Below are 17455 nucleotides of genomic sequence, written 5' to 3' on the forward strand. Positions count from 1 at the left end.
TAAGAATGCAGACTTCTTCTGTTATAGTTGGGGTGTGGCTCAATATTACAGTGACTATCCATTTGCCATTGAACCGTGGTTGAGGTGGCAGGAGTTTATCTAAAAATTGCTTTGAGAATTTAAATGAATATATCCTTAAAATACTTGAGAGGAAAATCATATTTATTTTTCTTGGTGTCTAGGTATGCACAATTTTTCAGTCTTCCTTTCCAGGATTGTGACAATATTGTCAAATATTACAGAAATACCATATACAAATGCCGGCTCTTAGATGGTTTCAGATTACATTTCATTAGGAGACTGCCCTTTTTTATTTGCTGCCTCTGCCCCCCAGGGCAATGTCTAGAGGTCGCCAATGTTCCAAAGAAATTATATCTGTATATATGTTTGCACAGATTTATTACTCTATTTTACTTGTACATACTCTATTTATTTTGTTAATGATGTGCATCTAGCTTTATTTCTATTTATTCTGATGACTTAACACCTGTCCACATGTTTTGTTGTCTGTCTCCCCCCTCCTAGACTGTGAGCCCATTGTTGGGTAGGGACCATCTCTATAATGTTGCCAACTTGGACTTCCCAAGCACTTAGTACAGTGCTCTGCACATAGTAAGCGCTCAATAAATACGATTGAATGAATGAATGAATGAATGAATGAATCCTTCCCATCTCACAAGCCCCCACCTTGGTGTCATCCTTCACAACATCACCAAGATCCACCCTTTCCTATCCATCCAAACCACTACCTTGCTCGTTCAATCTCTCATCCTATCCTGACTGGATTACTGCACCAGCTTCCTTTCTGATCTCCCATCCTGCTGTCTCTCCCTGCTTCAGTCTACACTTCACTTTGCTGCCTAGACTATCTTTCTACAGAAACGCTCTGGGCATGTCACTCCCCTCCTCAAAAATCTCCAGTGGTTGCCTGTCAATTTTTGAATCAAGCAAAAACTCCTCAATCTCGGCTTCAAAGCTCTCCATCACCTTGACCCCTCCTACTTCACCTCCCTTCTCTCCTTCTACAGTCCCAGCGTGCACGCGCTGCTCCTCTACCACCGCTAACCTCCTCACTGTGCCTCATTTTTGCCACCGTCGACCCCTGGCCCACATCCTACCTCTGGCCTGGAATGCCCTCCCTCCACACATCCGCCAAACTAGCTCTCTTCCTCCCTTTAAAGCCCTACTGAGAGCTCACCTCCTCCAGGAGGCCTTCCTAGACTGAGCCTCCCCTTTTTCCTCTCCTCCTCCTCCTCCTCCTCCCCTCTCCATCACCCCCTTCCCTGTCCTGCCCCCTTCCCCTCCTCACAGCACTTGTGTATATTTGTATATTTATTACTCTATTTATTTTATTGATGATGTGTATATAGCTATAATTCTATTTATTCTGATGGTGTTGAGACCTGTCTACATGTTTTGTTTTGTTGTCTGTTTCTCCATTCTAGACTGTGAGCCCATTGTTGGGTAGGGATCATCTCTGTTGCCAATTTGTACTTCCCAAGCACTTAGTACAGTGCTCTGCGCACAGTAAGTGCTCAATAAATACAATTGAATGAAAGAATGAGTGAATGTTTGTATCCACCCCAGAGCTTATTACAGTTCCTGGCACAAAGAAAGCACTTAACAAATGCCACGGTTATTAGCAACAGATCATAAGTGACCATACATCACCTTGATGGTCCAGAGGGACCTTCAAGAATCTTGGTTTTGTCCATTTTAAGTAAGAAATTCCTGACTCAAGGGTGGGATGGAACAGGTGCCGCCCCTCAGAGGGATCATTTTCCTTCTAAAACGTGCAGACCATATTTCCCCACCCCTCGAGAAACTCCAGTGGTTGCCCATCCACCTCTGCATCAAACAAAAACTCCTCACCATTGGCTTTAAAGCAGTTAATCACCTTGCCCCTTCCTACCTCACCTCATTACTCTCCTACTGCAACCCAGCCCGCAAACCTCTTTCCTCTAATGCTCACCTTTTCACTGTACCTCCATCTCATCAATCTTGCCACCGACCTCATACCCACGACCTACCTCTGGCCTGGAACACCCTTCCTCCTCACACCATACAGATAATTGCTCTCCCCTACTTAAAAACCTTATTGAAGACACATCTCCTCCAAGAAGCCTGCCCTTACTAAGCCCTCCTTTCCTCTTCTCCCACTCCCTTCTGTGTCACCCTGACTTGCTCCCTTCATTCATCCTCCCTCCCATCCCCACAGCACACATATACATATCTGTATCTATTATTTATTGCATCTATTATTTATTTATGTATATTAATGTCCGTCTCCCCCTCTAGACTGTGAGCTCGTTGTGGGCAGGGAATCTGTCTGTTGTTACATTGTACTGTTAGTACACTGCTTTATATCCAGTAAGCTCTCAATAAATACGATTGAATGAATGAAAGGGAGGGTGATCTTTCTAGGCAGGCTGGAGAAGCTTACCCACAGTACAAACCGATGAGCCGTCAGACATTACATGAAAAGATTTTGGTATCAGCCTCCTTTTGATTCTCGTATGTCTGTACATTAATAATAACTGTGGTATTTTTCAAGAGCTTCCTATGTGCCAAGCGCTATGGTAGTTAGAAGTTAATCAGGCTACTTTGGGCTCACGGTCTAAGTAGGAGGAGAAATCTGAAGCCCAGAGAAGTTAACTGATTTGCTGAGAATCACAAAGCCAGCAAGCAGGTGAGCAGGGACTAGAACCCAGATCTTCTGACTCCGAGGCGCATGCTCTTTCCACTAGGCCAAGCTGCTTGCTCTTTCTAAGCAGAGTGGAGAAGTTTACCCACAAGGCTCAGTGATGACCTCTCAGACATTAAATAACAGTGCTTGGCACATAGTAAGCGCTTAATAAATGCCATAAAAAAAAATGAGAAGAGTTTGGTACCGGTCGCTCTTTAATTCCCTCCTGCATCTCAATTATCAGGTAATATTAGATTAGGTACTGAACATATGTTCCCTGGAGCTCCTCAGGGAGTTGACATTCTTTTGACTGAGTCTTGATAAGCAAGGATAAACCATTCTTCGCTTAGCAGGGGAAAGAAGGTTTGCAAGTTTGAGATAGCTGGAGATGACTAGTGGCAGTAGTAGTGATAATAATGAAGCATCGTGGCTCAGTGGAAAGAGCCCAGGCTTTGGAGTCAGAGGTCACGGGTTCAAATCCCGGCTCCGCCAATTGTCAGGTGTGTGATGTTGGGCAAGTCATTTCACTTCTCTGGGCCTCAATTACCTCATCTGTAAAAATGGGGATTAGGACTGTGAGCCCCCCGTGGGACAACCTGATCACCTTGTAACCTCCCCAGCGCTTAGAACAGTGCTTTGCACATAGTAAGCACTTACTAAATGCCATCATTATTACTACTATTATTATTAATAATGATTAAGCACTTACTGTGTGCAGGGTACTATACTAAGCATTGGGCGAGAATACCAGGTGGGAATTGGACGAAGTCCTTGTCCTTTTGTGGGCTCCTAATCTAAGAATGTCATCTTAATCAATCAATCAATTGTATTTGTTTTTAATGGTATTTGTTAAATGCCTACTATGTGCTAAGCACATAGTACACTTGTCTGCTGTGTGACCTTGGACGAGTCACTTCACTTCTCTGGGCCTCTGTTACCTCATCTGTAAAATGGGGATTAAGATTGTGAGCCCCATCTGAGACTGGGACTGTGTGCAACCTGATTAGGTGGTATCTACTCCAGCACTTAGAACAGTGCTAGGCACATAGTAAAGGCTTAATGAATATCATCATCATTATTATTATTGTTGTTTTATTATTATTATTATTATTATTATTATTATTATTATTATTATTATTATTATTATTATTATCTACCCCAGCAGCCTAGTACAATTCCTGGCACATAATAATCACTTAGATACCACAATTATTAATTATTATCATCATTTCTCTCTTCCCTGCCTGCTCTGCACACAGTAAGCGCTCAATAAATACGGTTGAATTTTGGGGGCTGGAACTCCATTGCTCAGTTGTCTCTGCTCTTCCAGGCTATTCCGGGCTGCAGCTCTCCTAATGCTGCCTTTAAGTTTTCCAAAATAATATCAGCATTTCACCTCTACAGTGTTTGCGGAGGAAAAATTCAAACAAGATTATTTGTCTCTGGCTCTGTTGGACTCCAGCGCCATTTAGATGCCTGGGCAGTCAAGGGGCGAGACCCTAGTTTCCATGGAAACCTGGAGGACCGTATCTGAGCCGAGGTGATGTGCACTGTAAGCTATGCCAAGCCTGGGTAGAATGATGCTCGCCAATTTCAACTCACCTATCTGAGCTGCAGGGACCAAAGTTCCCATCCTGTCTTCTGAAGAAACATAGCTCCCATAATGGTACGAAGTTCATTCATTCATTCAATCGTATTTATTGAGCGCTTACTGTGTGCAGAGCACTGTACTAAGCGCTTGGGAAGTACAAGTTGGCAATATATAGAGACGGTCCCTACCCGACAGCGGGCTCACAGTCTAGAAGGGGGAGACAGATAACGAAACAAAAAGTATTAACAAAATAAAATAAATAGAATAAATATGTACAAGTAAAATAAATAGAGTAATAAATATGTACAAACATATATACATATATACAGGTGATGTGGGGAGGGGAAGGAGGTAAGGTGGGGAGATGGGGTAGGGGAGGAGGGGGAGAGGAAGGAGGGGACTCAGTCTGGGCTCAGTCTCATTCAGGGCTGTTATCCCTGAAAAAATCGATCGATCATACTTATTGAGCTCTTACTGTGTGCAAAGCACTGTACTAAGAGCTTGGGAGAGTACAATGCAACAATATTACAGACATATTCCCTGCCCACAATGACCTTATAGTCTAGAGGGGGGAAAAACAGTTTTGGGGTCTAGCATTCATTCATTCATTCAATGAAGTATTTACTGAGCATTTACTGTGTGCACAGCACTGTACTAAGCACTGGGGACTGAGAGGCTTTCGGGGCAATATGTGGGCGATTCTAGAGGAAGACCCAGCCCACCAGAGGATGGCAAGAATTCTTCAGGTATTTCATTCATTCATTCAATCATATTTATTGAGAGTTTACTGTGTGCAGAGCACTGGACTAAGCGCTTGGGAAGTACAAGTTGGCAACATATATATGGTCTTGTTGTGGTCAGGGAATGTGTCTACCAATTCTGTTATATTGTATTCCCCCGAGGGCTTAGTACAATGCTCTGCACACAGTAAGTGCTCAATAAATAAGATTGATTGAGTGGGTTTTCAGTGTGCCAAGCAATGTTCCCCCAGCTCCAGAGAAAAGCCTATGTGTGGTTATTAGCTTTTTCATTCATTCATTCATTCAATCGTATTTATTGAGCGTTTACTGTGTGCAGAGCACTGTACTAAGCGCTTGGGAAGTAAAAGTTGGCAACATAGACATGGTCCCTACCCGACAATGGGCTCACAGTCTTGAAGGGGGAGACAGACAACAAAACAAAACATATGGACAGGTGTCAAGTCATCAGAATAAATAAAAATAAAGCTACATGCACATCATTAACAAAATAAATAGAATAGTAAATATGTACAAGTAAAATAAATAGAATAATAAATCTGTACAAACATATATACAGGTGCTGTGGGGAGGGGAAGGCGGTAGGGCGGCGGGTATGGGGAGGGGGAGAGGAAAAAGGGGGCTCAGTCTGGGAAGGCCTCCTGGAGGAGGTGAGCTCTCAGTAGGGCTTTGAAGGGAGGAAGAGAGCTAGCTTGGCGGAGGTGCAGAGGGAGGGCATTCCAGGCCAGGGGGAGGTTGTGGGCCAGAGGTCATAGGGGGACAAACAAGAATGAGGCACAGAGAGGAGTTTAGTGGCAGAGGAGCAGAGTGTGCGGGAATTGTGCAGGAATTGGGGAATTGTAGCTTAGGCCCTGGACTCTAGGATGCAACCTGAGCTATTACATAACATTCATCGTAGAAAGAGTGTGAAAGAATTGGGAGTGGAAAACTTCTTTGGGTCTTGCACCCCTATCTAACAGCAGCTCCCCCAGACTATTCTCCCCTAACATAACCCCAGGAGAACCTTAGACCCACTTCCATGGACAAGCTTATTTTTAGGAAATACCTAAAATTTTCCCTCTCCTCCTCCCCATCCCCCCCACCCTACCTCCTTCCCCTCCCCACAGCACTTGTGCATATATATTTGTACAGATTTATTACTCTATTTATTTTACTTGTACATATTTACTATTCTATTTATTTTGTTAATGCTGTGCCTATAGCTTTACTTCTATGTGTTCTGACGATTTTGACACCCATCTACATGTCTTGTTTTGTTGTCTGTCTCCCCCTTCTAGACTGTGAGCCCGTTGTTGGGTAGAGACCGTCTCTATATGTTGCCGACTTATACTTCCCAAGCGCTTAGTACAGTGCTGTGCACACAGTAAACACTCAATAAATACGCTTGAATGAATGAATGAAGAAACATATTGAAACAGGGTGAACCCTCCAACCATCCTACAATCCCACCATCACCCAGCTTAACAAACAGGTGGTTCAAGGGATGAAATTTACTTTATTCCCCCCCAGCATCAGCTGTTGCTTCCCAGGCAAGAGGTTGACTATTTACAGAGCCACGGGACGTGAGCCAACATTGAAATTCAAGTCATACACCAGGAAAAGTTAATAGACAAAAAACTATTGGGTTCTAAAGCTTGGATGTCTGAACCTATTAGGCCTGCTATTTCTCAGAATTGTTTCCAAGGACATTAAAGGAGAGAAATCATGTAGACATCACCAGTCTGTCAGCCATAACTTCTTGAAGAATATCTGCCTTTCAATCCGGGCACTTATCAGTATTGCTTCTTTCTCTTTGTCTCTCTCTCTCTCTCTCTTTCTTTCGCCCAACCATATTGTCTTCGAGGGCTAAGATATGGTTTCAGTGACACAATAAGCTTCTCCAAATGCTAATTCAAACCTTTGTTGTGAAGGAACCTAATTAAATTACAAGAGCTTTGGACATCCACTGTTCATTTGATCAGAACTCTTTCAGAAGGCCTGGGCCTCTGGCATTTTTCTGAGCAAGCCTTTCTCCCTTGCAGTTTCCCGTTCCAAATCCAGATGAAAAGAGGAGCTTGAGGGGAACAGTCTCTTCCCACAGCTTGTAGGAAAGTTCCAAGAAGGGGACCAATGAGAGATGAGAAAACTATCCAGCCAGCAAAGGAAAGACGTATTAATACGTCTTAATACATATTCAGAAGGGACAAGGGGAAGAGTTTTGACGCTGCCTTTTCTTCTACTCCAGAATTTAAAAAGGAGACTTATGGTGGGCAGGGAATTTGTCTGCCAACTCTATTATATTGTACTCTCCCAAGCGCTTGGTACAGTACTCTGCACACAGTAAGTGCTCAATAAATGGATTGATTGATTGAGATTCATTTCGTAATAATCAATGTCCAAGCCAGACACAAAACCCACACTCCAACAAGGAAAAAAGGCTGTCATGTGTATATATGTACATATTTATTATTCTGTTTATTTCATTAATGATGTGTATATATATCTATAATTCTATTTATTTGTATCAGTGCTATTGATGCCTGTCTACTTGTTTTTTTGCTTTGTTTTGTTGTCTGTCTCCCCCATCTAGACCGTGAGTCCATTGTTGGGTAGGGATTGTCTCTATTTGTTGCCGAATTGTACTTTTCAAGCGCTTAGTACAGTGCTCTGCACACAGTAAGCGCTCACTATATATGATTGAATGAATGAATGAATGAATTGTGCAGGCCCTAAGGAAATCTAGGAAGAAATACTATGATTCTGCTTCCAACATGAGAAATTATAAATTCCCCAGCAGCTCGTCTCTAGACTGTGAGCTCGTTGCAGGTAGGAAGGTGCCTGTTTGTTGTTATATTGTACTCTCCCAAGCTCTTAGTATAGTGCTTTGCACACAGTAAGTGCTCAATAAATATGATGGAATGAATGAATGAAAAGGATGAGCTTCTACGCCCTGTTCTCTTTCACTCTCAAAGTCAATCAGCCAATCAATCAATCAGTTGTATTTATTGAGTGCTCACTGTGTGCAGAGCACTGTACTAAGTGCTTGACAGAGTATTATATGACAGTATAATCAGAGTTGGCAGAGCAGCATGGCTTAGTGGAAAGAGCGCGAGCTTGGAGGTCAGCGGTCGTGGGTTCTAATCCCAGCTCCGCTGCTTGTCAGCTGTGTGACTTTGGGCAAATCACTTCACTTCTCTGTGCCTCAGTTCCCTCATCTGTAAAATGGGGGTGAAGACTGTGAGTCCCACGTGGGACAACCTGGATTACCTTGTATCCCCACCCCCAGTGCTTTGAACAGTGCTTGGCACATAGTAAGAGCTTAAAAAATACCAACATTATTATTAGTAATAATAACGATGGTGATAATCATAGTGATAGAAGGTGGAGACAGACAACAAAACAAAACATATTAACAAAATAAAATAAATAGAATAAATATGTACAAATAAAATAAAGCTTAGGAGCTTGGGAGTCAGAGGTCATGGGTTCTAATCCCGGCTCTGCCACTTGTCCGATGTGTGACTTTGGGTACTTGTACATATTTACTGTTCTATTTGTTTTGTCAATGATGTGCATATAGATATAATTCTATTTGTTCTCTCGATTTTGACACCTGTCTACATGTTTTGTTTTGTTGTCTGTCTCCCCCTTCTAGACTGTGAGCCCATTGTTGGGAAGGGGCCATCTCTATATATTGACGATTTGTACTTCCCAAGCGCTTATTACAGTTCTCTGCACACAGTAAGCGCTCAATAAATACTACTGAATGAATGAATGAATGAACTTCTCTGTGCTTCATTTACCTCATCTGTAAAATGGGGATTAAGACTATAAGCCCCACATGGGACAACCTGATCACATTGTATCCACCCCAGTGCTTAGAACAGTGCTTCACACATAGTAGGTGCTTAACAAATGCCATCATTATTCTTATTATTATTAAATCGGAGGTGGACCAGGCAGGATATGATGCTTTGTGGGATATATGTTGCCAACTTGTACTTCCCAAGCGCTTAGTACAGTGCTCTGCACACAGTAAGCGCTCAATAAATACGATTGAATGAATGAATGAATGAATGAATATGCCTCTGGCCAGGATTCACCAACTTCAGTCCCATAACTGACCTTGGTGAATGAACACCTAGAGCTGGTATCCTACCTCTCCCAAACCGGGATGTGATTCAGTCAGATTTTAGTAATAATAATAATAATAATAATGTTGGTATTTGTTAAGCACTTACTATGTGCCAAGCACTGTTCTAAGCACTGGGGGGGATACAGGGTAATCAAGGTTGTCCCACATGGGGCTCACAGTCTTCATCCCCATTTCACAGATGAGGGAACTGAGGCACAGAGAAGTGAAGTGACTTACCCAAGTTCCCACAGCAGACAAGTGGCGGAGCCAGGATTAGAAACCATGACCTCTGACTCCCATGCCCGGGCTCTTTCCACTGAGCCATGCTGCTTCTAAGCACTTACTGTGTGCAGAGCCCAGTACCAAGTGCTGGAAAAGAGTACAGAGGTGGGAATTAAGCACAGAGGTAAGCATTTAGTACAGTGTAAGTGCTTAGTACAGTGCTCTGCACACAGTAAGTGCTCAATATATACAATTGAATGAACGAATGAATTAGACACAGAGCGTGTCCCTCAAGGGACTCACGATAATAAGAATATGGGCGGGGAGAGGACTGGAGACAGACATAGCAGGAGCAATGAAACAATAAAACATTAAAACAGCATAAAAGACAAGGACAAATCCACAATACATAAAATAAAAATAAAAGTCAGCAGGGAGCTGGGACTAGAGAAACAGAATCTCAAACGATCTAAGTTTCTTATGCACCGCGCCCTTGATTATTGGGTTGAAAACGAGTGCATGAATTTGCAGGCTCCACCACTAGTCTGCTCTGTGGCCTTGGGCAAGTCACTTCCCATCATCTTGTGCCTCAGTTTCCTCATCTGTAAAATGGGGATTCAATATCCTCTTTAGACTGTAAGTCCCATGTGGAGCGGAGACTGCGTCTGATCTGGTTACCTTGTAATAATAATGATTATAACGATTATGGTATCTGTTAAGCGCTTACTATGTGCCGGGCCCTGTACTAAGCACTTAGGTGGATACAAGCAAATTGGGTTGGACACGGTCCTCGTCCCATATGGGGCTCACAGTCTCGCCCCCCCCCCCCCCATTTTACAGATGAGGTAACTGAGGCACGGGGAATTGAAGTGACTTGCCCAAGACAAGTGGCAGAGCCAGGACTTAAACTCATGACCTTCTGATGCCCAGGCCTGTGCCCTATCCAATATGCCATCTACCCCAGATCTCAGAACAGTGCTTCGCACATAGTAAACACTTAACAAATGCCACCATTGTTATAAATCTATTTTATTTTTACTCAGAGAGTGGCTCAAAAATATGTTTGTACAAAATAGGGTTAAATTTTAATTTCAACGCAAGAACTCTGCACCGTTTTTTAATATGACACTGCAACTCTTTGTAATTCTTCAGAGTATCATCACACATTATGAATAATTACTTCTGTTATAAATTCTTAAATACCCAGTATAGCACTCTACACACATTAGGTACTCCATAAATGCTGACAACGATGATTGATCCATCAATCAGTCAATGGTATTTATTGAGTGCCTACTTAGTGCCAGGCATAGTACTAAATGATGATGATGATAATGGTATTTTCTAAGCGCTTACTATTTGCCAAGCACAGTACTAAATGATGATGATGATGATGGTATTTTCTAAGCACTATGTGCCAAGCGCTATTCTAAGCACTGGGGTAGATACAAGGTAATCAGGTTGCCCTACGTGGGGCTCGCAGTCTTAATCCCCATTTTACAGATGAAGTAACTGAGGCACAGAGAAGTTAGAGGAGCAGCGTGGCTCAGTGGAAAGAGCATGGGCTTTGGAGTGAGAGGTCATGGGTTCAAATCCCGGCTCCGCCACTTGTCAGCTGTGTGACTTTGGGCAAGTCACTTCACTTCTCTGGGCCTCAGTTACCTCATCTTTAAAATGGGGATTAAGACGGGGAGCCCCACGTGGGACAACCTGATCACCTTGTAACCTCCCCAGCTCTTAGAACAGTGCTTTGCACGTAGTAAGTGCTTAATAAATGTTATTATTATTATTATTATTAAGTGGCTTGCCCAAGATAACACAGCAGACAAGTGGCAGAGCCGAGATTAGAACCCACATCCTCAGACTCCTAAACCCATGCTCTTTCCACTAAGCCATGCTGCTTCATTGAGTGGGGTTCTCCGTCACTCTGACTTTCTCCCTTTATTCATTCCCCCTCCCACCCCCCAAAATACTTGGGACAATACAACAGAAGAAGAAAAAATGTTCCCCACCTCAAGGAGCTAACAATCTAACGAGGGAGAGACAGGCAAAAAGGATTTCAAAGAGAAGGAACGAGAGAAAGAACAAGGATATAACCAAAAGTAATACAACTATATCAGGATGGAACAGCTGAATACATGATTGTACAAATAAACATTCATATATATGCAATCATTAGTCATTACTAAAAATATAGAATTTCATTCATTCAGTTGTATTTAGTGAACATTTACTGTGTGCAGAGCTCTGTACTAAGCGCTTGTATAAGTTGCTTCATGGATAAACTAGATTGTGAGCCCGCTGTTAGGTAGGGACCGGCTCTATATGTTGCCAACTTGTACTTCCCAAGTGCTTAGTACAGTGCTCTGCACACAGTAAGCGCTCAATAAATACGATTGAATGAATAAATATCGAGGCATTTTTTTTGCAAGACAGTAGTAGTTCAGAGTTCAAGAGTTCTAATATAATCAATTAATCATATTAATTGAGCACTGTGTGTAGAGCACTGTACTAAGTACTTGGGAGAGGACAATATAACGGACACATTCCCTGCCCACATTGAGCCTACAGTCTAGAACAAACTTACAGTCTAGAATAATAACTGATCAATAGGAGTTTATTAGTAATAGAATCTTATTAATAATAACAGTCTGGATAATAACCGAACTGTGGTGCTAGTTAAAGCATGTTCTACGTGCCAAGTGTCCCGCCGTCGACCCCTGACCCATGTCCTACCTCTGGCCTGGAGTGCCCTCCTTCCACATATCCACCAAACTAGCTCTCTTCCTCCCTTCATTCATCAATTCATTCAGTCATATTTATTGAGCACTTACTTGTGCAGAGCACTGTACTAAGCGCTTGGGAAGTACAAGTTAGCAACATAACTATGTTAACTAACTCAAAACCCTATTGAGAGCTCACCTCCCCTAGGAGGCCTTCCCAGACTGAGCCCCCTTTTTCCTCTCCTCCTCCTCCCCTCCCTCCCTCTGCCCTACCCCCTTCCCTTTCCCCACAGCACTTGTATATATTTGTACATATTTATTACTCTATTTTATTAATGATGTGCATATAGCTATAATTCTATTTATTCTGATGGTATTGACGCCTGTCTACTTGTTTTGTTCTGTTGTCTGTCTCCCCCTTCTAGACTGTAAGCCCATTGTTGGGTAGGGACCGTCTCTATATGTTGATGATTTGTAATTCCCAAGCGTTTATTACAGTGCTCTGCACACAATAAGTGCTCAATAAATACGATTGAATGAATGAATGAATGAATGAATGAATACTAAGTACCGGGGGAGCAGATACAAAATAATCAGGTGAGCACAGTCCCTGCCCCATATGGAGTTCACAGTCTAAGTAAGAGGACTATTCTATTCATTTTATTTTGTTAATATGTTTTGTTGTCTGTCTCCCCTTTCTAGACTGAGCCCGCTGTTGGGTAGGGACCGTCTGTATATGTTGCCAACTTGTACTTCCCAAGCGCTTAGTACAGTGCTCTGCACACAGTAAATGCTCAATAAATACGATTGAATGAATGAATGAATGACACCTGATCATTCACGTTCAATTGTGTACATTGCTTGTGTTCTGAGATGAGAAAATTAAAGACACTAGGAGAGAGTGGATAATTAGACAGCCATTCCTAATCCATTCCTAATCCACTTCAGTGCCCATTCAAGGAAACCCGATATCAGGATTTGACTTATTTTATTGAAAGAAACTCAGGCTTTAGTATCCCTCAATTCCTATCCCTATTCCTTTAGACTTGACAGGCACTGGAATACAGGTGAGCCTCCATCATCCTTAGGCATCAGCTGTCAATCATGAATGCTCCTAGTTAATCAGAGGAAAAGCATGAAGGAACCGTTGTTCTGCTACCTCGTCTCCACTATTCATTCATTCATTCATTCAATCGTATAGTACAGTGCTCTGCACATAGTAAGCGCTCAATAAATACGATTGATTGATTTATTGAGCATTTACTGTGTGCAGAGCACTGTACTAAGTGCTTGGGAAGTGCAAGTTGGCAAAATATAGAGACAGTCCCTACCCAACAGCGGCTCACAGTCTGAAAGGGGGAGACAGACAACAAAACAAAACATATTAACAAAATAAAATAAATAGAATAAATATGTACAAGTAAAATAAATAGAGTAATAAATATGTACAAACATATATAAATATATACAGGTGCTGTGGAGAGGGGAAGGAGGTAAGGCAGGGGATGGGGAGGAGGAGGAAGGGGAGAGGAAGGAGGGGGCTCAGTTTGGGAAGGCTAGCCCAACATAACATGCTTCCCAATGGGGGAAGTAGTGTGGCTTAGTGGAAGGAGCACCGGCTTTGGAGTCAGAGTTCGTGGGTTCAAATCCCAGCTCCGCCAATTGTCAACTGTGTGACTTTGGGCAAGTCACTTCATTTCTCTGTACCTCAGTTACCTCATCTGTAAAATGGGGATTAAGATAGTGAGCCCCCCGTGGGACAGCGTGATCACCTTGTAACCTCCCCAGCGCTTAGAACAGTGCTTCGCACATAGTAAGCACTTAATAAACGCCATCATTATTATTATAACATTCTCCAAGTGAAACAGACTAAAATACTATCAGAGCTCCGGCTGTCAATGCACTTTTGATTTGATTGATAAAGAAACTCAGGCATGGATCAAATCGTAAGTAGACAGGATACAGTCAAGCAATTACTGGTATTTATTGAGCGCTTTCTGTGTGGAGAGCCCTGAATGAAGCGCTTGAGTGTTTGCTTTGTTCTAAGCACTGTACAAAGTGCTTGGTAGAATGCAATAATAATAATAATGATGGCATTTATTAAGCACTTACTATGTGCAAAGCACTGTTCTAAGTGCTGGGGAGGTTACAAGGTGATCAGGTTGTCCCACATGGGGCTCACAGTCTGCATCCCCATTTTACAGATGAGGGAACTGAGGCCCAGAGAAGTTAAGTGATTTGCCCAAAGTCACACAGCTGACAGTTGGTGGAGCCGGGATTTGAACCTCCGACCTCTGACTCCAAAGCCCGGGCTCTTTCCACTGAGCCATGCTGCTTCTCCAATACAATACAATACAATAGAGGAGGTAGACATGATCCCTGCCTATGGGAAATTTGCAGACTAAAGAAGCAGTGTGGCTCAGTGGAACGAGCCCGGGCTTTGGAGTCAGAGGTCATGTGTTCAAACCCCAGCTCTGCCAATTGTCAGCTGTGTGGCTTTGGGCAAGTCACTTCACTTCTCTGTGCCTCTGTTACCCCATCTGTAAAATGGGGATGAAGACTGTGAGCCCCACATGGGACAACCTGATCACCTTGTATCTACCCCAGTGCTTAGAACAGTGCTTGGCACATAGCAAGTGCTTAACAAATACCAACATTATTATTATTATTAAAGGAGTGGCTTAGAAATTCCTTCAATTATCTTCAAATTGCCATGCAGTTAAAGCAGCCTGGCATAGTGGATAGGGCCCAGGCCTGGGATTCAGAAGTTCATAGGTCCTAATTCCAGATCCGCCACTTGTCTGCTGTGTGACCTTGGGAAAGTCACTTCCCTTCTCTGGGCCTCAGTTACCTCATCTGGAAAATGGGGATTGAGATTATCAGCCCCAGGTGGGACAGGGACACTGCATCCAGCCCGATTTGTTTGTATCTATGCCAACGCTTAGTAAAGTGCCTGGAACATAGTAAGCGCTTAACAAATACCACCATTATTATTAGTTATTGTTGTTTGAAACGTAATATCAATGGTGCGTTTTCTCTTTCCGTTTCCCCAGATCTCAGTGACCAGCTCCTTGAAGTAGTGGGACTCGAAGGAGCAATGGAGATGGGACAGATCTACACTGGACTGAAGAGCGCTGGGAAAAGACTAGCTCAGTGTTCCTCTGTGACTATCAGGTATTCTTTCCAATTATCAATCAATCAATCAATCGTATTTATTGAGCGCTTACTGTGTGCAGAGCACTGGACTAAGCGCTTGGGAAGTACAAGTTGGCAACAATTACCTAGAATCCTCTGGAAACCCACTCAGCTACCCCAAAATGGCAGAGGGTTTTGATTACAGTAGTAAAGAGCGAATGAATTTGCACGTTCAGACAGACCCTGACCTGGCAAATCGGTCTTCGAGAGCCGATCTTTTGCCATGACCAAAATGTTATCCCCAAGGAAAGGGCTGCTGAATAGCTCTGGTCCAGAGAATGAAGTAGAGTTATACAGACATTTCCAGCCAAAATTTCCCCACGGATTCCAGATGGTTGGCTTTCTGTAATGTCATACCCCAAAATGACTGACTTCCCAGGCCCTGGAGAACAGATTTTCATTTCCAGACAGAAATGCCAAGAAGACTTCTTTATATAACGGGAGGGCTCGGACTCCCCTTCTCCTGGGACTTCCAGGATTTTCCATCCTTGAGACAGAGATGTTAAAAGTGATATTCTATCTTCTTATCTTTGTCATTATCGCTATTACTTCCAGATCCAGAGTTCACCTTAAAATGATAATATAATAGTAATAATAATCATTGTGGATCCTGGAAAGATTGTGGAAGAACAATAATGGTATTTGTTAAGCACATATTCTGTGCCAAGCACTCTTCTTCTAAGCACTGGGGTAGATACATTGCAATCGGGTTGGACACAGTCTCTGTCCCACGTGGGGCTCCCAATCTTAATTCCCATTTTACAGATGAGGTCACTGAGGCACAGAGATATGAAGTGACTTGCCCGAGGTCACACAGGAGACATGTGGCAGAGCCAGGATTAGAATCCATGTCCACTGACACCCCCAGTTCCGGGCTCTTTCTACTAGGCCATGCTGCTTCTCTAAATGTAAATTTAAATTAATTATGAATTCATTGTAAATGATGCTTTACAAACTCAAAGTAGGGATGCATACCAAGGCTCTCAGGTTGGCAGCAATTGCTTCCCCTTACTTGTAATTTATTTTATGTAGTGATGGTTTGTGTTAAGCATGTACTATGTGTCAGGCACTGTATTAAGCACTGGGGTGGATACAGGCAAATCTAGTTGGACACAGTCCCTGTCATTCATTCATTCAGTCAGTCAGTCATATTTATTGAGTGCTTACTGTGTGCAGAGCACTGTACTAAGCGCTTGGGAAGTACAAGTTGGCAACATATAGAGACGGTCCCTACCCAACAACGGGCTCGCAGTCTAGAAGGGGGAGACAGACAACAAAACAAAACATGGAGACAGGTGTCCCATGTGGGGCTCACAGTCTCCATCCCCATTTTCCAGATGAGGTAACTGAGGCACAGAGACGTGAAGCGACTTGCCCAAGATCACAGAGCAGACAAGTGGCAGAGGGAGGATTAGAACCCATGACCTTCTAACTCCCAGGCCATGTCCATCCACAATGACATGCTGCTCCTCACGTCCATCTCCCCCACTAGAATGTGTGTTCTTGGAGAGCAGGGATTAAGTCAACTAATTCTATTTTACTCTCCCCGAAGCTTAGTACAGTGCTCTGCACAAAGAAAATGCTCAATAAGTAGTATTGATTGACTCTGCACACAGTAAGCGCTCAGTTAATGTGGTTGAATGAGTGAATTGGCTGAGCAGTGAGAACGAAGCCCTGGGCATAGGCTGCCTTGAGAGGAATGAAGAGTGCAAGCTGGTGGATAGTGGGAGAGGAGAGTGGAAAATCAATCAATCAATCAATCGTATTTATTGAGCGCTTACTATGTGCAGAGCACTGTACTAAGCGCTTGGGAAGTACAAATTGGCAACAAAGAGAAGCAAAAGAGAAGGGGGCTAGCTGATTGAGTGTCTTAAAACCAAAGATCAGGAGTTTCAGCAGGAGTTGATGCAGAGAAGAATGGACAATGATTAGAGGCTTTTGAGGAGTAGAGAGATAATGTTTTAGAAACGTAATGCAGGCAGCAGAGTGAAGTATTTCCTTGGGGGAAAGGGAGACTGGAGGCTAGGAGAGTCATTCATTCATTCATTCATTCATTCAGTAGTATTTATTGGGCTCTTACTGTGTACAAAGCACTGTACTGAACACTTGGGAAGGTTCCCCCCCACCATGTCTGCTGTGTGACCTTGGACAAGTCACTTAAATTTT

General features: G+C 43.0%; 1 protein-coding gene across 1 annotated transcript in view; it reads left to right on the plus strand.

Annotated features, from left to right (window-relative positions):
* Positions 1-17455, plus strand: part of DGKG (diacylglycerol kinase gamma) — a 459919-nt gene that overhangs the window by 419532 nt on the left and 22932 nt on the right. The window contains exon 24 of the mRNA XM_038750502.1: positions 15148-15268. Within this exon, the coding sequence (XP_038606430.1) occupies positions 15148-15268 (121 nt within the window). The remainder of the gene's footprint in view (positions 1-15147; positions 15269-17455) is intronic.

Source organism: Tachyglossus aculeatus, chromosome 1, assembly GCF_015852505.1.
Source record: "Tachyglossus aculeatus isolate mTacAcu1 chromosome 1, mTacAcu1.pri, whole genome shotgun sequence".
NCBI lineage: Eukaryota > Metazoa > Chordata > Mammalia > Monotremata > Tachyglossidae > Tachyglossus > Tachyglossus aculeatus.